Raw genomic sequence first — 24,505 nt, 5'->3', positions numbered from 1 at the left:
GCTCGGCGGGAGCGCTACCGCGCTCCCAAGCGGTGTACTCTCCAGTGCGCCACCAGGCCAGCCCAAAGAGTCACTTCCCTTTAAAAGACTAGTTGTGAGGTGGAGTGTAGGGTGGTGGGAGAACATCTTTTTATAATCACACGCAAGCATCATTATTAAAATATCAGGGTCTCATCTTTTTTGGTTATTATAGGAAGCAGAGCCTAAAAGTGGGAAACTAAGCATCCTGCCCTGTATTACTATAAAGGAAGTATTCAGTAAATGAGCACATGTATTTATCATGTTAATAACTAAAACAGCCTGGTAGGCAGGATAGAACAATGGTTAAGAGGTTCGGCACTTTATTAAGCCAGACTTAGGTGTGAGTCCTGCCTCTGCCATTTACCTGCTGCCCACTCTGTAGTGTTTAACTTTTTCTTAGGACTTATTTTTCTCAACTCTACATTTTAGATACCAGTCCTGTGAAATTACTGTTATCAGAAGAATTAAATGAGTTTAGTGTACATGAATCATTTAATGTAACGTGACTACATAGCTAGCTCTCAGTAACTGTTAGTTGTCATTATTCTGTTTTAACACACACACACACACACAAGCTTTTCTTGTATATAATTTCAGTATATGATTTCTCATGCAGAGAACTAGCTTTTTAGCATAGTGTCCTAGATATCAAATGGATTTTGGCCTTTAAAGGCATCAAAGACAATTTACATGCTTTTGTATACCCAGGCAAGCATTATTACCTTGTTATTAATATCATATGCAATATGTATATTTAAACATTTTGCTGCCATTCATGTTGGGCAAGATTTAAAAGAAGTCTGGGTTGTTTGAGGCCCTGAGTCAACTTGAGTATGGTAGGTGAATGGACATCTTTTTGAGATGCAGCAAATCTTTTCCACCTCAGTGGCATCTGAACCTTCACCTACTTTTCATGTAAAATGGGAGTTTTTCCTATGATTAAAGTTTAAATTAACTAAAAACAAACAAATGCCTCAGAGAGAGTTAAGCATTTTTCACTCGTGTGTGTTTATTATTGGAGTTACTAAGAGTCGGTTTTGGTAAAGGGAAAGCAAGATGGTAAGATGGAAGTGAGGTCTCACAGGAAGGGAAGGCAGCCGCCCCCATGAAGATTTCCTGGGGCATCAAAAACACAGTTGTGGGAGGCTCTTTCTGTAGCAGCGAAACCTTTGCTCAGTTCTCAGTAGATGTTAGATTTAGACACTATGTTAAGATTCTCAAAAGGGTGAGGGTTGTGAGCACGTAGGCCTCAGAACAGTAGAAATGCTGTCTTGGGCCAGGACACTGAAACCCTCTGGACCAAAAGGTTTACCAGCAAAGCCAGCGTGTTCCTTCCAGCACACTTCCCTGTTCACATTCTACACAGCAGTTTTCTCGTTGTGGTAGAAGCCAGCATTTCATATTGAATATGGGAACTTACAGTTTGCCATAACCAATACTGGGAGACAGTCTTGACTGCTCCTTTGTTCTATGTCTACAAATGAAATAGAGTTCCAGGAAAAAGTTAAGAGTTTTTTTAGCATTGATTCATTTGTCCTAGGATGGGGTATTTACTGAGTATTTGGACTTGACATTTCTGCTAAGGAGGCATAATTGTGTCCTAACTTCTGGCATGGTAGTAGTCGAGCACACACACTACCTACCAGGTACTTCTTACAGGAAAACTTATTCACCTTTTAGAATAATCATAACTCGAGTTAACATTGTTACAGAGCTGTTAGACACACTTAAAAGGGTTTCTGTAGTGATCCTTTAGAAGTATGGACAGGGAATTTGGCATTGTTTCATACATTTACTACTGGTAATGAGCAACACTGCATGTGGGCCACATTTGAGAAGATGTGGGTGCTCATGTTTGTTGCTCAGATAATCCTGTAAAAGTGTAAGAAGGTTTGTGCAAGTTAGAGAACAAAAATGAACTGAAGTAATAGAAGTAGGAATAACAAAAGAATTAGGGAAGCTACATTGTTTTGTCTTTTCTTTTGCTGTTTGAACTTACACCATGCTGAAAGGAAGGACCTTCTTCTCAACTGTAGCACTTCCTAACTGCAGCACCATGTGTTTTTAGTGCTTTCCCCCTGGTCAGTGCTTTGTGGTATAACACTGCATGTCCCATGTTGTGAAAAATAGCCATCCAATAAGCTCTACTCTTTTTTTTTTTTTTTGTCTTTTTTCGTGTCCGGCAACGGATCGCAACCCTCAGTGTCGCGCCCGTACCGGACCGGGACCGGCAACGGGATCGCAACCCTCGGTGTTGCGCCCGCACCTCGCTCAGCCAGTGAGCGGGAACCGGTCTGTATGTGGGATCCGAACCCTGAGCGCCGCCGCGCTCTCAAGTGGCGCACTGTAGCAGTGCGCCACCGGGCCGGCCCTAAGCTCTACTCTTTTACAGGCAGACTAGTAAATGAATATCAGAAACCCCCTGTGTTAGAAAAATTAGTGTTGTAGACCAGCTACTGTATTTAATTCATATCCTACAAAGTAATGATAACAACAGTAAAACTCCACAAGAAAAGTTAAACAGGAAAATCAAATAAACCCTTCCTTCTAATCTGCTCTTTTTGGATTGAGACATTTCAGAGTAAGCAGGTTGCTGTGTCTTAAGGAGGCACGCTATAGATTTGGCTTCTCAAGCTAAGAATAGAAGAAGTAAATGAGTTGTGAATGTGATGAATTGCTGTCTTTTGGACCATATTTGGATGCAACATGTGTTTTTGTTCTTCCACCACCTCTCAGAAGAGACAGGCTCTTGGGCTTCACTCCAGATAGAAGGTCATCAAAATGTGCGATAGGCCAATAGGGTTTGTTTACTTGGGAAAGAAAGATATTTTATTTGAACACAAGACTCTTTTGACAGTGGAATCATTTTACGCTACAGTGGAGGTGGGATTGATCAGCACTAAGCAGTTTCTCGCTATGCAGTGGGAAGACTAGCCAGTGTTGGAGAGCCAGATTTTAAACCCCTCTCTAGTCCTTTGCTTTTCTCCTGGGATGTGTCTAGTTCAAATATACCCACGGGGTCACCCACTGAAAGATAGATGTTTAGCGTGGGAAAGGAACCATGCTGTACAGAAATAGCACAAATTATAGCAGAAAAACTGCAGATGGTAATCTAAAGTGTCATAAGGCACAGCTAGAAAGTGGTAATGTTGCTCACATGGGGAATGGTGGGGAGTTGGGGTGGGGTGGGGCTTCTTTCATTGTGCGTGGTTAATATGGGTGATGTCTCGCTGGGAATGCACTAAGAGTAAATTTTATGTTCTAAATATGAATTCACAAAAACTTTTGGCCCGTGTATGAACTCTGTTATAAACGGTGCGTTCCTGGCTGTTTACTCTTATGGCAACAAAGAACTAATGTTTAGATCTGTCTTTCCTATTCAGGGACTGGCACATCTTCACATTCATCATGTGATTCACCGGGATATCAAGGGCCAGAATGTACTGCTGACCGAGAATGCAGAGGTGAAACTTGGTATGTGACAGACGTGCAGCATGATCTCATACTTGCCCTGGCACAGACTGTTGACAATCCCTGCACCCTTTACACTTAACTCAGTCTCTTACCCATGTTTTCTGTTTCTGCTCCACGTAGGAATGTGGGAACTGGGCTAATTGCTTAGCCTGGCTCCAACTTCCCTTCTCCCGTGCTTCTCTCTGCTCTATTCTCTATATAGCCGCCAGACTGATTTTAAAAGTCAGACATGTCACTTTCCTGCTTAACCACTCTTAGTGGCTTTTTATTTTACTTTGGATAAAATCCAAAGTTCTTACCATGGCCCATAAAAAGCCACATAGGATCTGGCCCCTGTTATTTTCCTACCTCATTTTGTGACCCTCTTCATTTCTTTTTCCTGTCTTTTTTTTTTTTAAAAAACTTCTTGGAACTTGACTCAGGGCCTTTGTATGTACTGTTCTCCATTGGGAACACTTGGCCTCAGTTTTAAAGTCACAATTTTTCCTCATTTTCAGGGGCCTTCTCTGACTCTCTGATCTGTCTTGGGCCCCCCTGCTTGTTTCTTACATAGAATTGTTCACAATTTATAATTATATGGTTATTTATTGACTTGGATTTCTGTCTCCTTTAACAGAATGTAACTTCTAGGAGTGCACTGACCAAGATTATTATCTAGCACCTAGTGTAGTGCCTTCAGTTCAGTAGGTGCTTGATAAATTTCTGCATGGGTAGGTCATTGCTGCCTATAGTATCTTCCCATAAATGATTTCATGATGGTTCTTTTGAATTTCCCATTTCCCTTAGCTGAGTTTTGTTCCCATTCCACTTTCATGTAATGATTCTGTCAAAATTTTGAACAGAATTAGCCTTTTTTTTTTTTTCTACTAAGTGGTCACGCAAAATATTTCTTTATACTTGTTTTTAAAGGTATCTGGTCCACTTTTCTTTCAAAAATCTTAGGTACAGTAGTTGTACTTTAAAAATAAAATCTTCATCATTGCCTTCTTACATAGTGTCTGCATTTATTGGTCATTTGTAGAGGAATGGTCTGCCCCATTGGAAACTCCCCTCAAAGCTAAGATAGGAAGCACTAAAGTTGTTCTCATACCTAACGACTCAGTGTGTTCCCTACACTGACCTTATGGTGCTGGGCCTGTGATGGTCCCTCAGTCATCACTTAGTGATTGGTTGCTTTTGCCGTCCATGTTGCTGGGAAGCTTGCTTAGGCTTTCTGTGAAGACTGTATGGCCCGCGAGTCTCTGTCTCAAGAGGACCATTCAGTGAGCCCACCCCCGGCAGGTTGTGTCCTGCACATGTTCTGTGCACAGAAACAGAGTCTGTGACCCCTGTGAATCATCTCAGCACTTCACGAGTCCTTTTGCCTGACCTCTTCCACCTTTCTACTTTCCTGCTGGGATAATGCCAGTGTGTGCAGTGCTGATGTTGGCAGGTATGTTGCCAGGTACTGAATGGGCAAACATTACATTAGAGATCGTGGGCATCCTGCCAACTCTGCTGCCCATCCTTGAACTTTCCTCAAGACCACTACCATCATTAAATTGGGTGGGATGTGGAAGTTCTGAAAAATAGGCAGAATTTCCAATTGCTTCTGGGGGTGTTTTTTTTGTATTTGCAATTTAGCATGATTCTGTTTATTTAATGTAGTACCATGTTCTTTCCAAGAAAATCTTTGTATGGTTTCTTTATATGGTTATTAGGCTGCTTAAGTAGCTAAGTCCAGTGGGTCTCAGTTAGTTCTCCTGAACTATGGGCTTTCTAAGACTTGATCTTGTTTGTGGCAGGTGTGTTCTCTGAGAGCATTGAAGATTTCCATTCATTCAAAAGGCCCTCTGCTGGTCACTGTTTGGGGAGCTCAAGGAGGTGGCTGGGTCCAGGCCTTCTAGGAGTTTCCAGACTGGTAGAGGGTTTTGCAGTCTTGGTGGCTTTGCTCTGGAAGGGGCACTCCTTTCCTGTGTTGCCTGCCTCAAGGAAGATCACATGGTCACAAAGCACTGCTGTTCAATTTACTATGAAGACAGCTCCTCACATTTTTTTCTATTATATCTGGTTTGTTAATTAATTGCGTTCCACTTTTCTTTCTCTTTCTCCTGCAGTTGATTTTGGTGTGAGTGCTCAGCTGGACAGGACAGTTGGGCGGAGAAATACATTCATAGGCACCCCCTACTGGATGGCTCCTGAGGTCATTGCCTGTGACGAGAACCCAGATGCCACCTATGACTACAGAGTAAGAGGCACCTGCTGGTGGGCCTTTGCTGGGACACTGACATCCGAGGGATGTGGGCTTTTTACAAATTGCACACTCCTTATCCATACCTACTTTTTCAGTGAGGAAGACATGGGCACCCCGTTGTGGGTGCAAACTTTTCAGGACAGTGTTTAGATGCCATCTTTTTTGTCTGTGTTTATCAACTTTGTTCTCATCTCTAAAGAATATGCTGGTTTCAGGGCAGTCTGGGCCACTTTGTTGTGCATGGAACTTTTCATCATGAGTAAAATGCTTTTGCCTCTGTTTGCTGTCCTTTTTAACTTGAAGAATATATTAGAATCAAATATTTGTTCTTTTAAAAATATTGTCAGAACATATAGTAGTAGCTCCATCTACGTGGAGTTTTTGAGTGTTCTTGTTCAAGAGCTTTACTGCTTTGATTCTGTACACAAATATATTTAAATTATTAGAGTGACCTCTAGGGACTTGAATCAGTAATGCACTTTTATGATCCAGATGTAAAACCCATATTTGATAATCAGACTCAGGTTGACTATGTTTATAAGAACTGTTTAAAAAAATAAATAAACCCTTGCCTTAATTAAATGAACCAGAGTGGTTAGTGTACCTGTTAATGATATTCAGAATTGAATTCATGTCTTAACAGTCTCCCAATGTATTTATTACAAATCCCCAATTAATGAAGCTTAATTTAAGCCTGTAGTGCAGAGGAATTTTTATTTTTTATTTTTATATGATGAAGTATTTAAAAATAGATTACACACTTTGTGACTTTCCATTCTTTAATATAGCATTACATATCTCTAAAATTTGAAAACATTTTCCAACACACTCAAAATACTGTCATACCTAAATAGAAAAGAATATTTCCTTAATACAAAGTTCGTGATTAGACCCTGCTGTTTTGTTTAAGCTAATATCCCATAGAGGACAAAACAATGTATTTGGTTATTTGGTCACTCAGTCTCTTTTAATCTAGAACCTCCCACTCCCCTATCCCCCCTTTTGTTTCCCATGAAACTGACTTGCTTGAAGAGGCTGGGCCTGTTGTAAAATGTTCTACCCTGTACATTTGTCTGAGTACTTCTCTGCAATGTCATTTAGCTTGTTTCCTGTGAACTGGAAAGGTCCAATTAGTATTAAGGGAAACCTTCTCAGCAAGATCCCCTCATAGGAAATGGGGGTGTCTTGTGTTGCCTTAAACCAGGGGCCATGCAGCCCTGCTTATGCTACCACTGACACTGCCAAGTTGGGTCACTGGATTAAGGTGGTAAAAAACCCCTTTGCACTTCTATAGTATAGAAAATTTCAGATAAATAAGGGAGGAATTTGTAGGTCTGTCCTTATTCTTGTATTCAAACATGTATTTGAACTTTGTAACATGATTATAGATTATTTAGAAAATCCTTAAACTGAGCAACTTTAAGTAATTCCTTGGTTATGATAACATATAAACAAAAATACTCTAATGACAATTACTGTCCATTATCTGCTATTTTAAAATTTTGGGGGATTTAAAAAAATACTGGCTAAGATTTTTGTCTACCAGATACAAAAGCTAGTAAAACAGACAAGAATGCCTGCCGTCATGGAATTTATATTTGAGTGGAGAATAAAGTTTAAATTAAATTTTATAGTTAATATTTCAGGGGAATCAGAAGTAGAAGATTCTATGTACAAAAATGCAGTCTACTTGTAGCTCACCCCTTGTTTGGTTTGAAGGTGTAGTGGAGATACTCAGCAATATAGTTCAGACTAGTGATCTGTGGGATAGTTGTGGACATTTTATAAAGAATGCTTTCTGGCCTTTAAACTTTTACAAACTTAATTAAGTTTGAGGTATTAATAGTAAATGTAAAAATAAACATAAATAGGGCCGGCCCTGTGGTGCACTCGGGAGAGTGTGGCGCTGTGAGCGCAGTGACGCTCCCGCCGCGGGTTTGGATCCTATATAGGAATGGCCTTTGCGCTCACTGGCTGAGCGCAGTGTGGGCGACACCACACCAAGGGTTGCGATCCCCTTACCGGTCATGAAAAAGACCAAATAAATAAATAAATAAATAAATAAACATAAATATAGGCCAGGAGTCTAAACTATTGAATGCTTGTAAAGAAATGAAGTATACTGGGCAGTAGACCATTCACTGACCCTGTGTAGTGCATTTGTAGATGTGAGTCATTTTAATTAACAAATCAATTTTATCTTTATCATTTATTTATTCATACATTCAATCAGTCATTCATTCATTAGGTGTTTCTACAAGTATGTTTGTGTTTTTAATTTGCTGGCAAACTTCCCTTCAGTTTATACACCAAAGAAAGCCTTTATTTCATTTGTGTGAATATCCAGAAATGTAAATTAGTGGCTTCGTAGCTAATATGATATTTATAACATACTGTTTTATTTTTGTAGAGTGACCTTTGGTCTTGTGGCATTACAGCCATTGAGATGGCAGAAGGAGCCCCCCGTAAGTAACTGTCTTTCCTTTTTAGCCCAGTTTTTATATGTAACTTAAACCAGGCTCATGGCTTCAAAAAGAACAGCCATTCCTGGTGGGGCATTTAGATGAAGGAATCATAAATACAGTGAAGTATTAGAGTAAAAGAAGTTCTTGGCAAGCATTATTCCTTTTGGAAATTTCTGTAGGTCTGTAGGCTACATTTTCTTTTATTTAAGTTGTATTCACATGTGTGGCTAGAAATTATGCCAGTATCAGAAAATAAGTGGTAATCTTCCTTTTTACATATCCAGCTTAATATTCAGTGAAACTAAATGAATGTAGTGAATACCAAAATGCCATGGTCCTAATGTGGCATTTTGGTATTATTTAAGCTTTGATTTTACAAATGGAGGCATAACTTGTTATCTATAGAATTATCTATAGAATAATTTTTTTTTATTCCCTGTGAAATTTTATGAGTGTTTATTTATTCTTTGGATTACATCTATTAGAACTTTATAAAATTGATTTTTGATCAGGGGTGGGGTAGAATTGCAAAGAACACAGAAAAAAACAGCATTTCTGCTGGGTCACCTTTTTAAAAAAAAAAAGGTATGCACAAAGAATGTGTAAGTCCCTGGTACATAGTTACTGCTGAATAAATAATTGTTGAATGAATGAAAAAAATTTATTGGCAGCTAAATATTAGTTTACAATACAGAAATAGATGTCTGCCTTAAATACGTATGGTCCCTCATGTTTCTCTAAGGAACTGAGACAGGGAAGTATTGCTTGGTCCTTTGTATCAGTTTTCTTTCACAATGGGAATAGTATTGTCTGCTTCTTCACCTCCCATTTCACAGCTGCCTTGTATGATTCTCTTGAAGGCAAACACATGAAAGTGCACATTGCCTGTGTTGACATGTTAATGCATACATGTGAGCCTAATATGACTTTATTGGAGCCAGTGACAGGAGTATAAACAGTAATTGCAGTGACATGCAGTGACAGGAGTATAAACAGTAATTGCACAGAATTCCGTTTTACACTTCCATTTTTGCTCTTTCATAGTAATACTAGCTGTAAGAATGAATAGTTAACTTTTCTGGGGGGCACCATGAAAATCTCTGTTCCAGGCATTCTGTGAAGGCCTTTACAAGCCATGTCTTAGTTAATCCTTACAACAACCTTATGAAAATACAGTAATTTTCATTGTAATCTTACAGATGGTTCAAAAATTTGTTTAAGCCTTTGAATTAATATTTATCTTTGATTTGTGAAAGCTTTTCAATGTCGATTTGAAATTGTATGTTCTTCTTGCTGCCCTTGTCCTCCTTATATTTTGCTATTTTTAAATGGGAATTNGGTTTTGCAGTCTTGGTGGCTTTGCTCTGGAAGGGGCACTCCTTTCCTGTGTTGCCTGCCTCAAGGAAGATCACATGGTCACAAAGCACTGCTGTTCAATTTACTATGAAGACAGCTCCTCACATTTTTTTCTATTATATCTGGTTTGTTAATTAATTGCGTTCCACTTTTCTTTCTCTTTCTCCTGCAGTTGATTTTGGTGTGAGTGCTCAGCTGGACAGGACAGTTGGGCGGAGAAATACATTCATAGGCACCCCCTACTGGATGGCTCCTGAGGTCATTGCCTGTGACGAGAACCCAGATGCCACCTATGACTACAGAGTAAGAGGCACCTGCTGGTGGGCCTTTGCTGGGACACTGACATCCGAGGGATGTGGGCTTTTTACAAATTGCACACTCCTTATCCATACCTACTTTTTCAGTGAGGAAGACATGGGCACCCCGTTGTGGGTGCAAACTTTTCAGGACAGTGTTTAGATGCCATCTTTTTTGTCTGTGTTTATCAACTTTGTTCTCATCTCTAAAGAATATGCTGGTTTCAGGGCAGTCTGGGCCACTTTGTTGTGCATGGAACTTTTCATCATGAGTAAAATGCTTTTGCCTCTGTTTGCTGTCCTTTTTAACTTGAAGAATATATTAGAATCAAATATTTGTTCTTTTAAAAATATTGTCAGAACATATAGTAGTAGCTCCATCTACGTGGAGTTTTTGAGTGTTCTTGTTCAAGAGCTTTACTGCTTTGATTCTGTACACAAATATATTTAAATTATTAGAGTGACCTCTAGGGACTTGAATCAGTAATGCACTTTTATGATCCAGATGTAAAACCCATATTTGATAATCAGACTCAGGTTGACTATGTTTATAAGAACTGTTTAAAAAAATAAATAAACCCTTGCCTTAATTAAATGAACCAGAGTGGTTAGTGTACCTGTTAATGATATTCAGAATTGAATTCATGTCTTAACAGTCTCCCAATGTATTTATTACAAATCCCCAATTAATGAAGCTTAATTTAAGCCTGTAGTGCAGAGGAATTTTTATTTTTTATTTTTATATGATGAAGTATTTAAAAATAGATTACACACTTTGTGACTTTCCATTCTTTAATATAGCATTACATATCTCTAAAATTTGAAAACATTTTCCAACACACTCAAAATACTGTCATACCTAAATAGAAAAGAATATTTCCTTAATACAAAGTTCGTGATTAGACCCTGCTGTTTTGTTTAAGCTAATATCCCATAGAGGACAAAACAATGTATTTGGTTATTTGGTCACTCAGTCTCTTTTAATCTAGAACCTCCCACTCCCCTATCCCCCCTTTTGTTTCCCATGAAACTGACTTGCTTGAAGAGGCTGGGCCTGTTGTAAAATGTTCTACCCTGTACATTTGTCTGAGTACTTCTCTGCAATGTCATTTAGCTTGTTTCCTGTGAACTGGAAAGGTCCAATTAGTATTAAGGGAAACCTTCTCAGCAAGATCCCCTCATAGGAAATGGGGGTGTCTTGTGTTGCCTTAAACCAGGGGCCATGCAGCCCTGCTTATGCTACCACTGACACTGCCAAGTTGGGTCACTGGATTAAGGTGGTAAAAAACCCCTTTGCACTTCTATAGTATAGAAAATTTCAGATAAATAAGGGAGGAATTTGTAGGTCTGTCCTTATTCTTGTATTCAAACATGTATTTGAACTTTGTAACATGATTATAGATTATTTAGAAAATCCTTAAACTGAGCAACTTTAAGTAATTCCTTGGTTATGATAACATATAAACAAAAATACTCTAATGACAATTACTGTCCATTATCTGCTATTTTAAAATTTTGGGGGATTTAAAAAAATACTGGCTAAGATTTTTGTCTACCAGATACAAAAGCTAGTAAAACAGACAAGAATGCCTGCCGTCATGGAATTTATATTTGAGTGGAGAATAAAGTTTAAATTAAATTTTATAGTTAATATTTCAGGGGAATCAGAAGTAGAAGATTCTATGTACAAAAATGCAGTCTACTTGTAGCTCACCCCTTGTTTGGTTTGAAGGTGTAGTGGAGATACTCAGCAATATAGTTCAGACTAGTGATCTGTGGGATAGTTGTGGACATTTTATAAAGAATGCTTTCTGGCCTTTAAACTTTTACAAACTTAATTAAGTTTGAGGTATTAATAGTAAATGTAAAAATAAACATAAATAGGGCCGGCCCTGTGGTGCACTCGGGAGAGTGTGGCGCTGTGAGCGCAGTGACGCTCCCGCCGCGGGTTTGGATCCTATATAGGAATGGCCTTTGCGCTCACTGGCTGAGCGCAGTGTGGGCGACACCACACCAAGGGTTGCGATCCCCTTACCGGTCATGAAAAAGACCAAATAAATAAATAAATAAATAAATAAACATAAATATAGGCCAGGAGTCTAAACTATTGAATGCTTGTAAAGAAATGAAGTATACTGGGCAGTAGACCATTCACTGACCCTGTGTAGTGCATTTGTAGATGTGAGTCATTTTAATTAACAAATCAATTTTATCTTTATCATTTATTTATTCATACATTCAATCAGTCATTCATTCATTAGGTGTTTCTACAAGTATGTTTGTGTTTTTAATTTGCTGGCAAACTTCCCTTCAGTTTATACACCAAAGAAAGCCTTTATTTCATTTGTGTGAATATCCAGAAATGTAAATTAGTGGCTTCGTAGCTAATATGATATTTATAACATACTGTTTTATTTTTGTAGAGTGACCTTTGGTCTTGTGGCATTACAGCCATTGAGATGGCAGAAGGAGCCCCCCGTAAGTAACTGTCTTTCCTTTTTAGCCCAGTTTTTATATGTAACTTAAACCAGGCTCATGGCTTCAAAAAGAACAGCCATTCCTGGTGGGGCATTTAGATGAAGGAATCATAAATACAGTGAAGTATTAGAGTAAAAGAAGTTCTTGGCAAGCATTATTCCTTTTGGAAATTTCTGTAGGTCTGTAGGCTACATTTTCTTTTATTTAAGTTGTATTCACATGTGTGGCTAGAAATTATGCCAGTATCAGAAAATAAGTGGTAATCTTCCTTTTTACATATCCAGCTTAATATTCAGTGAAACTAAATGAATGTAGTGAATACCAAAATGCCATGGTCCTAATGTGGCATTTTGGTATTATTTAAGCTTTGATTTTACAAATGGAGGCATAACTTGTTATCTATAGAATTATCTATAGAATAATTTTTTTTTATTCCCTGTGAAATTTTATGAGTGTTTATTTATTCTTTGGATTACATCTATTAGAACTTTATAAAATTGATTTTTGATCAGGGGTGGGGTACATTTCACAGCTGCCTTGTATGATTCTCTTGAAGGCAAACACATGAAAGTGCACATTGCCTGTGTTGACATGTTAATGCATACATGTGAGCCTAATATGACTTTATTGGAGCCAGTGACAGGAGTATAAACAGTAATTGCACAGAATCAAACAATTCCGTTTTACACTTCCATTTTTGCTCTTTCATAGTAATACTAGCTGTAAGAATGAATAGTTAACTTTTCTGGGGGGCACCATGAAAATCTCTGTTCCAGGCATTCTGTGAAGGCCTTTACAAGCCATGTCTTAGTTAATCCTTACAACAACCTTATGAAAATACAGTAATTTTCATTGTAATCTTACAGATGGTTCAAAAATTTGTTTAAGCCTTTGAATTAATATTTATCTTTGATTTGTGAAAGCTTTTCAATGTCGATTTGAAATTGTATGTTCTTCTTGCTGCCCTTGTCCTCCTTATATTTTGCTATTTTTAAATGGGAATTTCAAGGTATGCCCTAGAGTTCATAACTAGTTGTCTAGACTGCTTGATGTGAAACATAACAGTCAGATGATGGGACAAAGCGTTTGATGTTATTTATGAGTGAGCCCTAGACATCAAGAATAAGTAAAAGCAAGTGCTGTACTGACAACGACCATCTCCTCTCCCCAGCTCTCTGTGACATGCATCCAATGAGAGCACTGTTTCTCATTCCCAGAAACCCTCCTCCCCGGCTGAAGTCAAAAAAATGGTAAGCTATGTATGGTTTTTTGTTGTTTTTTTTTTTTTTTTTTTTTTTTTTTTTTTTTTTTTTTTTTTTTTAAGTTTTACTTTTTCTCTGATACAAAATTCTGGCCGTTCTAATTTCAGAGAACAAGAGCCAGCACCCCAAAACAACAGTTAAAAAGTGCAATGATTTTTAAAATTTTTTTAATGAATTTATTTTTCTTGATAGATTCTTTGAATTACAATATTGTCATAGTGACCATATGAAATACCATAACTTGGTTAAAGAAAAATGTTCCATTTTAATATTTAAACATACTTTTAAGTGTAATGAACTTCTAAAAAAAAAAAAAAAAAGCAGAACTCTGTTAAAATAGAATTTTAAAATTAATATAAATAGAATTTTAAAATTAATGGAAGCATTTATTGTAAATATTTAAAAGAAAATCAAAACACTAAATTGAGACATACCCTTTTTCATTCCAGAAGAGCACATTAACACAGTGGTCCTCTCTCCTTGGGCGGCCACCTTCTCTACTCCTTGTAACTCTAATGCATTTGTCAAGCAAAACACTGATATCTGAGGAAGGAGTTTTTTCCTTGAAGAAACAGCTTTTTCCCCTGAGGAATTAGAATTGCAACATTGTAGGAACATGCTGTTTGGGTTAATTTAAAATCTTTAAGGGAGAGGGCAGTGCTTTGGTTTTTGTCTGAGAATCTTGCCCACTAGTTCCCTTCCGAACTTTTTTCTGGGTTCTTTCCTATTAGTTCTTGTCTGCACTTAGGCTCCTCAAGCATGTGGACCTTCCTTCCTTTTTCTGTTCTTTCTGTTTTCCTGGGCTCTTTGCTATCTTATTTATGCCCACTTACTATGGTTTTTTCCTCCTTTTTGAAACTATTCTTGCAAGTTTCCCAATTAATGTCTCCTATCAGGTTTTTGACTGTCCTTGTTAAATAATGCAAAAGATCTCTGTGGATGTTGTCTCTCAGCTGTTACTGTCTGCTTTTTTTTGGTTGCACATCTTCTGATGTTTTGCAGTTTCCTCGCGGTACACAGGTGCACACATGTTTTCACACTAGTTTTCTTCATACATTTCCCTGTTCCTCACTGTCCTTGCCCTCAACACATTTCACCCTTCCCCACCTTTCTTCTGCTTAAAGGACTTTTCTCATTCTTTTTTTACTATCTTTTACCACATTTGACTCCAGATGACACAGGTTGTCTAATTCCATTTATCAGTTTTCAGTATGGTTCTTACTGCTTCACATTTGCAAAGATTTTAGCCCCAGTTGGTCTCCTGTATTAAGACACAACTCTGGGCACCCAAATGCATATGGACCTCACCCGGGAGTAGCTGTGGGGCTGGAGTAGCTCTTTTTCAGCTCATGCAAAATTCAGTAATACTCGTTTATCCGTTTTTTTTCTGTTCATTTTTATTGAAAGGAGTCTGTACTGGAAGGATTGCGAAATTAATCCTCAGGTACCTGACACACTGATTATTCTGTCCATTACTGCAATTTTGGGTTAACCAGTATGTGCGCAACATACAGTGATATAAAGAGACAGTTGTAGACGGCAATACATGCTTACAGTGTTCTTTTCTTACACCAAACTTTCTTAAACTTAACTTGTTTACACTACTGTTCTCAGTTTAGTCAAGTATTCTAAAGGGATGAGATGATCACAGACATAAATCCTTATTCCTTTGAGATTGCTGTCTTTCTGTCCACCAGATGTAAATTTCTACTACTGTTTTTGAATAAGTGGCTTTCAAAAGAGTGACCTCTCGGGCTGGCCCGGTGGCGCACTGCTACAGTGCGCCGCTTGGGAGTGCGGTGGCGCTCCCGCCGAGGGTTCGGATCCCATATACAGACCGGTTCCCGCTCACTGGCTGAGCGAGGTGCGGGCACGACACCGAGGGTTGCGACCCTGTTGCCGGTCCTAGTCCGGTACGGGCGCGACACTGAGGGTTGCGATCCGTTGCCAGACACGAAAAAAGACAAAAAGGAAAAAAAAAAAAAGAGTGACCTCTCTTTCATCAGAACTTGATTGTTGATTTTTTTTTTTTTCCTTTTTGTCTTTTTTTGCTGACTGATAACGGGATCACAACCCTCGGTGTCGCGCCCTTACCGGGGACCGGCAACGGAATCGCAACCCTCGGTGTCGCGCCCGCACCGCGCTCAGCCAGTGAGCGGGAACCGGTCTCCACATGGGATCCAAACCCTCAGCGGGAGCGCCGCCGCACTCCCAAGCGGTGCACTCTCCAGTGCGCCACCGGGCCGGCCCTTGATTGTTGATTTTAAAGAATTTGTTGTAGATTGTTTTCCAAAAGTTAGTCTATGGACATAGTACATGAGAATCCCTTTGCAATCATTTAGTTCAGAGCTCCAACCTCGAAGTTTCTAGTCTTGGGGAGTGACTAAGGTATTTGTATTTTTAATAAAATCCCCGAAATGATTCTTGTGGGCAGCAGAGTTTAAGGAATCTCCATGTTAGAGCATTCCACCATACTGAGTAGACGCTTCCATGCCTCTCATTAACTACAGAATAAAGTAACAGCTTCTTCAGGTGACTTTGAAGGCCTTTCTCTGAGCTGACCCTGACCTATTTTTCTATTCTTTTGCATTTTTCATACTAGCCTCGAAAAAGGACTCATTATTCTCTAATATTTTTCTACCTTTGTCCATGTTTCTTCGCTCTGGAATTCTGTCTCCTCTCTCCCTCCCATCTTTGGAATATCACATATCCTACTTTTTCTTGATGTCCAACCTACTGTAGCAGTTCTGTTTTTTTTCTCCTCTAAGTTTAGTTATACATCTGCTATTGTGTACACCTAAATTTCCTCCACTTTATTTCCTCTGTATATTTCTTATATAGACCAACATAAACAAATACATACATATATTTGTTGAATTGAAAAAAATAGTAAGTTTGAATGGAAATACAAGACAATAAAAGTGATTCTTAAAAGTAGTGAAGTATAATTGGAAAGAACTGAATTAATTTTCTAACTCACATTTTTAAAGACTGAATAACTCATTCATTCAACAAAAATTTATTCCATGCCTATTGTGGTGTGCCATGCTTAGTTTTGAGTATTGCTAACATTGAAAAATAGGAACCAGTTCCTGACCTATATCATTTCAGATTAACAGGAGTGAGAGCTGATGCTGCAGGTCAGCATGGTGGGATGCTTTTCTTGTCCTTCCTCATCCTGGTTGTGTTTATCGTATACTTCCCTTAGGATTTATTGATCATCAGCTGTGAGCATCACCTTCAGTGTGTTCCTCATGTTCTTCGGCTCAAGAACACGGCCTCCCTGATTTCTTAATGCTTCCCTCTGCTGCAGATTGTGTGGTTAGTTAACACATAACTTGACTGCTGCACAGCACGAGCATGCTCTTGTGCTAATTACTGAAGATTCCTTTCTGTCCCCAATTTATTAGTTTTATATCCTTACACACACAGTGCCCTCCTGCCTGGAACACCCTCTGCCCAGTTTTCCTATTGTCTGGCAAGGTGCAGTTCAAGCTTCTTCACCATCTTCTCTAAAACACCTTCTCTGAGGCCACTAGCTCACATTGATCTTTCTATTTTGTGGATTCTTAACAGTAACTTACAGAACAACTTTTGGATAACTGGGATGTCATTAATGAATTTTTTTAAAATTCAAATTTTAAGGTCAAAGAAACTAAAAAGAGCAAGTTCAAGATAGTAAAAGAGTTGGTCAGATTCATACTGGAGACCTATACTGAGCTTTTTGTGTGTTCATTTGAGTCTTACACAACTTTGGTATTCATAATTGTCATTATTGATGTTCAAAATAAATTTTTTCCCTCTTATATATTCAGTCATAAAAGTAATTAAGCTTGGTACATCAAGCTAGGTAGTTGTAATGAAGAAAACCAAAGGTTGAATAAAAATTAACTCTCAGTTGACATGGCAGCCCTGTTTTTGGAAAAGATTATTTGTGTATGGATCATTTTCCCCCTACTTTACTTAGTAATAATAACTTGTGTTCGTGAAATATTTGCTGTGTGCCAGGCATTTACCATGTACTGAAGCCTGATCATCTCATGCATTTCTCATCATCCACATTTTGCAGGTAGAAACAGTGGAGCCCTTACCTTCATCTCTTACCTTCACGTCCTAGTGACCCCTTTTTTTCTCTTTGTATTCACCTTCTAAATAATCTCAGCTTCTTGTCAGTAATTAGTAGTTTATAGTGTAAAATTTTAAACATAAAAGTACCTATTTAAAGATTCCAAAGATTATTTATTTGGAATTTTTCTTGGAAGCTAGCATATATTTATATGTCTGTTAAAGTTACATAGCTTTGGTTGTCTAGCATAGAGAAGAACTAATGTCATGTAGACTGCCAAATTTGTCCTGAACCATATTTTAAGTTCTCAGGCCCGTTTTTCTTACCAGGAAACTGATTTTCTTACATATTTCTGAAAAGATATAGAAATGTTTTTTTGTGTGTGTGTGAGTAGACTTTGTTTTTTAAATCTCTTCAGCCTGTCTGGTTTTGATTGCTCTCTGGAGTGAAATTGCTCACTGAAAGTCGGATGCTGCCATTGAGTGAAGAGGCCAGTAAACTGGCCTTGCTACTTTTGGGAAAATGGCATAAAGCCCGTCAAAGTGAAAATGAGTTATTCATGTTGACACTAGGCTTTAAGTAGAGCAATTTTTGTTTAATTTATGCTGTATTGATCATTGTTTTTTCCTTGATTTCACCTTTTATAATTTGTGGAAGCATTTTGTTTTATTTTTTGTTATAAGTACATACTTAGTGCTTCATATTTTTCTATCCACCAGACTTTTCTCTCTGTTGCAGTCTTAATGGGGATATCCCCAGGTGCTGAAAGTAACCAAATACGTTCTCTTGGTTGTTTTCATTAGTTTCTTTTGAATTTTGGCATCTCAGTAAACTTTGGTGAATTTGCTGGTACTCTTGGGCCACTTGTCCTGTGTGTCAAGGGCTCTGGGGCTCCTGTCTCAGTCCAGCCCCCTCAGCAGTGTGTCCCCATGAGGGATTGTCTTGAATGCATCAGAATGTGCTCTCCTGTGGGGAGTGAGGCTACCCAGGGAATTGCTGCCATTCAGTGTGGGAGTTTGGTGTCTCACTCCTGCTCAAGTCCTCCCTCAGATTCTCCATACAAGTTGCTATTTTCACAAAGAACATGGCCTTGGAGATGCTTGTGTGTACAGGCACATGTCAGGATTTGTGAACTGTCCCATTTATCTTGTCCTTTTCTTCACAGATGAAACTGAATATGAGTACAGTGGGAGTGAGGAAGAGGAGGAGGAGGTGCCTGAACAGGAGGGAGAGCCAAGGTAACGGCAGAGCCACTCTCCACCATCCTGCTTCATGAAGAGATTAAGCTTCATGTTGATGCCATGATTTCAGAAGACTCCTGTGTAGTAGGGAGGGATCTTAAATTACTCTGAAAGTGCCCTACTGTCTCCCATTCTTCTCTATTCTTTGAAAGATTCCTATTACCACCCCCTCGCTGCCACCACCACCATTCTTTACCAAAGATTGCATTATCTTGCCTCCCCAGTCACTTGGAAATGTGGGGGCTGCGTTTGGGGCTGGAAAGAGGAAGTTACCCCTGGCATTTATTATTCCAGGAGGCACGGTTGGGAAAGGTCCTGTGATGTGTAGAACAGTCTTGCACACAGAGAATTGTTCTGGTCATGGGCTGGCAGGGCCTCCACTGAAAAACCTGCAGTCTTTCCAAAACATTTTTTGTTTTGTTTTTGCTCTTCCCACAAATGTGGTTACCAGTATGTGTGTAGAACAGTCTTGCACACAGAGAATTGTTCTGGTCATGGGCTGGCAGGGCCTCCACTGGAAAACCTGCAGTCTTTCCAAAACATTTTTTGTTTTGTTTTTGCTCTTCCCACAAATGTGGTTACCAGTATGTGATTTCCTCTGTTCTGTCCTGACCCATTTTATGATCTGTGTTTTGCTTTGTCTCTGGCTTCCCAAGGTTCAGGGAATCAGAAGGTTGAGGAGTTAAAATTGATAGCATGAACCTCATAATAACTGATTAATCAGGAATAGAGGATTTTTGGATTCTAGTAAGGTACTTGCCTGGCTGTTGTTCATGCTGCAGATACACACGCCTGATTAACTGAACAAAAGAAGGATGGAAAGGGTATGCTGAGAGACCTGTGGGGAGCCATGTGTCAGAGAAAGGGAGTTGGAAGAGAGATGAGAGAATTTATTGAAGAAATTCCATTATGTCTTTTTCTTATGTAGAAGATTTGAATCCATTTTAGACTAAAAATTTTAGAGGAATTTGAACTGATTCCATGAGCAATATCATTGTTTTTGGATAAGGACATGATATAATGGAAGAGGCAATTTAAGGGGATTTGTTTGCCTGTTATTCTGGGTGGTGTGGAAGTGGAGAAATTATTGTCAGCAGGGAGAACAGGTAGGAATGATGCTGTTTAACTTATCTGTGCAATGGCTAATTCATGGGACCCAGCTGGGCTCAGCTGCTGACCCTGGAAATAAAGTGGGAGGGAATTCATAACAAGACTTGATGGGTGACCAGATGAAGATGAAGGAAGTACTGAAGAGTGCTTTTTATATTTCACTTTACTGATGGAAAATAAGGTGATTAAAGGGATACTAGTGAAGTGTGGAAGAAGGTGATTTTAGCCTTTCATTTTACAGGTTTAAATTGGTATGGGAATTCCAAGTAGAAAGTTGTGTCAAGCAAACATCTAGGACAGAATTTTAAGATACTTATTAAATGAATAGAAGAAGATGCAGGACTGTTGAGTTGTGGTTGTAGTCACTTCTATGGACATATTAGTTAATCTCTGAGTGGAAGAACTCAGGATTCAGGGGAACTCAATAGAACAGAATAGGATGCCAGTAGCTGCTATCTCAGGGTAGTGTGATCTGTGCACACCCCTGAAAGTCCTGCTTCCTCCTACAGTTCCATTGTTAATGTGCCTGGTGAGTCTACTCTTCGTCGGGATTTCCTGAGGCTGCAGCAGGAGAACAAGGAACGTTCTGAGGCTCTTCGGAGACAACAGCTGCTGCAGGAGCAACAGCTCCGGGAGCAGGAAGAGTATAAAAGGCAGCTGCTGGCGGAGAGGCAGAAACGAATCGAGCAGCAGAAAGAACAGAGGCGGCGGCTGGAAGAGGTGGCAAATGGGAAAAGTTCACATTGGTCTTTTCTCTTTCTGCATTCACATTGGTAGCCAGACACTCAAAGGAATATTCTCTGTAGTCTCCTGAGGTAATACCTGTCCCCTGACGTAGCTATTCAAATGACTTCTGGAGAGCTTTTGCTTTGGACTAGCACACATTCACATTCCACGAGGTCTTAGAAATGTTTTCCTTCTGTGTAAAAACTTTAAGGACCTGCCCACGGTTACTCATCAACACTCTGTGTTAGATGCAGAGCAACCAGTTGTGAGAAGTCTGTTCCATTGTGCTGTGAGTTGGCTTTGCTTAGGCTTGACCTGATTGCTTTTCTACTCTTAGCCTCTAGGTCCCAGTTTGTGTGTACATATTTTTCTGAAATTGTAGACATTTTTAGATGAAAAACAATTTTCTCTAAATGCCTTAACTTTAGGTATAATTAAGAGCAAGGGATGCAGAAAGCATATTTTTAATCTGGGATTCATTATGTCCTGTGGTGGGGAAGTATATTTTGTGCTACCTGCTCATTTAGCTCTTTAATATTGTTAACATTGGTAATGTGGTTACCTACAGCTTTTTCGTTTTTAATTAATAGAAATATATTATTTCCCGGGCCGGCCCAGTGGCGCACTGGAGAATGCGCCGCCTCTCCCGCCGAGGGTTCGGATCCCATGTGGAGACCGGTACCCGCTCACTGGCTGAGCGCGGTGTGGGCGCAACACCGAGGGGTGCGATCCCTTTGCCGGTCAGTAAAAAAGACAAAAAGGAAAAAAAAAAAAAGAAATATATTATTTCCCTATTTTTCACTTGAGGGTCAAAAGCATCTCTTGATTTGCTTTTTCTTGGCTTCCCTTTTCTGACTACTTTCTCATTCATAATGATATCTGTTTCCATGTATTTCATACAACTTACTGTTTCACCTTTATCTTGGTCAGTAAAAAAGACAAAAAGGAAAAAAAAAAAAGAAATATATTATTTCCCTATATTTCACTTGAGGGTCAAAAGCATCTCTTGATTTTCTTTTTCTTGGCTTCCCTTTTCTGTATACTTTCTCATTCATAATGATATCTGTTTCCATGTATTTCATACAACTTACTGTTTCACCTTTATCTTTCTCCTCCAGAAAAAGAACCCCAGTGGTGGAGTTTATTTAAATAACACATGCAGTACCCAAGTCATTTAACGTTACATTTTGACATGGAGTCATTGTTTCATTTTGTAGTCTGGATTCTGAAAACTTTTTATAATTTGCCCCTTGTTTAGAAATCAGTACCTGCCTAACTAAGGAGCCTGGAAATATTCAGTATGGCTTTTAGAAGAAAACGTAGGACATATTTTCCCTATTGTAGGGGCAAGTTGGCTGTTTAACTCTTTTTGTAGTTTATTTGCAAACTCCTTTGTAACATTTTTAAGACATTTCTCAATGTTCTTCGAATATGACAGGAACTCTGAATAGGTTCAAAGGTTTATTCAAATTGCATATTGACCATTTGTACTTGCTGTATTAGAATGTGTTTAAGTTTTGAGGCTCTGGCTGTTTCTAGTTGTTTTTTAATGTGGTGTCTCCACCATGCTTTCTGGCCCTGGGCTGCACTTTCCTTAAGCAGGTGGCACAGGTTACTGTGGTGGTTTATAACTTGAATTGCCAAGCACCAGATCAATTAGGGTTCATTTGTAACACAGGCCACAGACATGGCTTTCAGGCCATTGGTAGTGAGATGAACACCGTTGTCCAACCTCCGTGTGTGGTAGGCAGTGAGGATTGCAAGGTGCAGGTAAGAGATGGGTAGCTCAGGGTGAAGACCTAAAGTTCTAGTCATTTTGTTTTGTTAGCTAAATGAATGCCAATGAATTAGGGATTCTGCTAAAACGAGAATTTTGTACTTTACGTGTTTCAATTAGCCCTGTAATTTCAGACTGTTCAGTATAAGTTCAAGCTCAGGGTCACCTCTTTGTGCCTCTTTTCTTAATTAGGAAAGATGGAGCTAGGTACTGAAATGGAAAATGTTCACATTTATAGAATCCACTGATTTGGATTCTTGGAGATCAAGTTCCTTTTTATTAGCTTCGGTAATTAAGCGTGTCTGCACTCCAGGTCCCAGAAAGGTATTTTGAGAATATTTGAGTCATAAATGATTTGTAGCTCTTTATTGGCATTACGAGTTCTGTCAGAACTGTTTGGGGAATAGAGATTCCTTTTTTTATGAACACAGTAGGTAAAGGTGGTCAGCCTCACTCATAGGATAAATGACAATTAAAACTGAAAAGAAATAACCTTCTACCAGCTGACTGTCAAGAATATGGTCCTAAAGTCGAGGCTATGGGGAAACACAGAGCGGATGTTCCTTTCTTTGCAGCTGCCACAAATCTAGGCCCACCGGGTCTGGGGACTTCTGCCACACATTCCTGCTCCCGCATCCTCTTTGCAGGGAATGGATGGAATTTCTGCCCTTTGTAGGTCCTTCATCTTTAAGAAGTGCTTGTGCACATACCCTCCCAGCCCCCGCGGTGCTCTTGAACTCTGCTGCTGCTGGTGTCTCTCTCCTTTGTTTCTCTGCTTCCTCCTCCTAGGCTCCAGTGTGAACTGGCTTGTCTTCTGGAAGTCCTTCCAACTATTTTGGAGTCTGTCTCCTAGTTTGTTTTGCTGAAAGTGAGGATTTTGTTTTCTATCTTCTTGTTGATTTGGGGTGGTTTCAGGAGGAAAGGGAGAGAATGAGCTTATGCAGCCACGCTGGTGCTGGAAGTCCGGTCATCTGCCCCTTCGCTGTCCCTCACAGCTCTTCATGTTGTCTGATTGTGCTCCTGAGTCTTTTCTCTTCTGGACACTCTCCTGTTTTGTCAGCTTACTCTATGTGTATTATCCAGATTCAGAACTCCGTTAGGATAGTATCTCCCCCTGTCGAACAGTTTTAATATTCCTCATGCTGCCTTTTCTGCGTAGAGTATCATCGTACCTTTGGCTCACAGAAAACTTTGTCTCTAGTTAATTTTTTTTCATAAAAATTGTTCATTGGCCAGCCTTTTCTCTAATTCGATACTTATTTGTTTTTGAGCAACCTTGATGTTTAATTAGATGTCCTTTTATCCTAATGGTTTTGTGCTCTTTGTCCATTGAGTCATGATTTGGTACTTGTTACCTATTTCTCCCTACTTCTATGACATCCACACATTTGGTTAGCATGTTTTCCTTGTTCTTTGTGTAAGTTTAATCAAAATATTAAACCAGATGATGTCTTGGAGAAAACGTGATCAGTAATCTAAATTAATCTAAGTTGCGATTACATTAGTGAGTGTACTGTGGTTATGATTTTGAACCTACTACATATTTAAGTAAGTTTCCTGCCTGCTGGTCTGTTCGCTAATTCACTATAACCTCATGGAGACTGTCAAATTATCGGTAAAAACAAGATACATTTGTCTGTGGTTTGTTGTGGTACTCTAATAAACTTCAAAAAAAAGAAAAGAAAATTTCCTAGGGGAGATTTGTTTTTAGCAAGTCTACTATGCCATCAGAACAACAGAGCATTCTTTCTAAAAACTCTGTGTAAATTATGTTCTTAGTGTAGATAGGGCTCAAAATCAAACTTTTGATTTTTCAGAATTTAACCTTTTCTTAAAAAAAATTCCCCATCCCTTTCCAGTCTGAGCCTCTGTGAGACGATGACCGTCATGTTTGCCATGTTCACTGTGAAGCTGTTGATCACTTTTTCTGTTCATTGTGCCCCTTTCTGTTCTTGAACACTGCTGATAATATTCAAGTCTTCCCTGCCTTCAGAGTCTTC

The 24,505-nt window shown here is 39.1% G+C and overlaps 1 protein-coding gene across 1 annotated transcript in view; it reads left to right on the top strand.

The window, feature by feature from the left end:
- The window catches only part of MAP4K4 (mitogen-activated protein kinase kinase kinase kinase 4), a 112,809-nt gene that overhangs the window by 35,492 nt on the left and 52,812 nt on the right, over positions 1 to 24,505 (top strand). Inside the window, exons 4-10 of the mRNA XM_008585686.1 lie at positions 3,405 to 3,495; positions 5,592 to 5,722; positions 8,139 to 8,193; positions 9,722 to 9,852; positions 12,269 to 12,323; positions 18,817 to 18,889; positions 20,512 to 20,722. Coding sequence (XP_008583908.1) covers positions 3,405 to 3,495; positions 5,592 to 5,722; positions 8,139 to 8,193; positions 9,722 to 9,852; positions 12,269 to 12,323; positions 18,817 to 18,889; positions 20,512 to 20,722 — 747 coding nt within the window. The remainder of the gene's footprint in view (positions 1 to 3,404; positions 3,496 to 5,591; positions 5,723 to 8,138; positions 8,194 to 9,721; positions 9,853 to 12,268; positions 12,324 to 18,816; positions 18,890 to 20,511; positions 20,723 to 24,505) is intronic.

Source organism: Galeopterus variegatus, unplaced genomic scaffold (genome assembly GCF_000696425.1).
Source record: "Galeopterus variegatus unplaced genomic scaffold, G_variegatus-3.0.2 Scaffold3670, whole genome shotgun sequence".
Lineage (NCBI taxonomy): Eukaryota > Metazoa > Chordata > Mammalia > Dermoptera > Cynocephalidae > Galeopterus > Galeopterus variegatus.
This window is presented reverse-complemented; position numbering and strand designations above follow the sequence as displayed.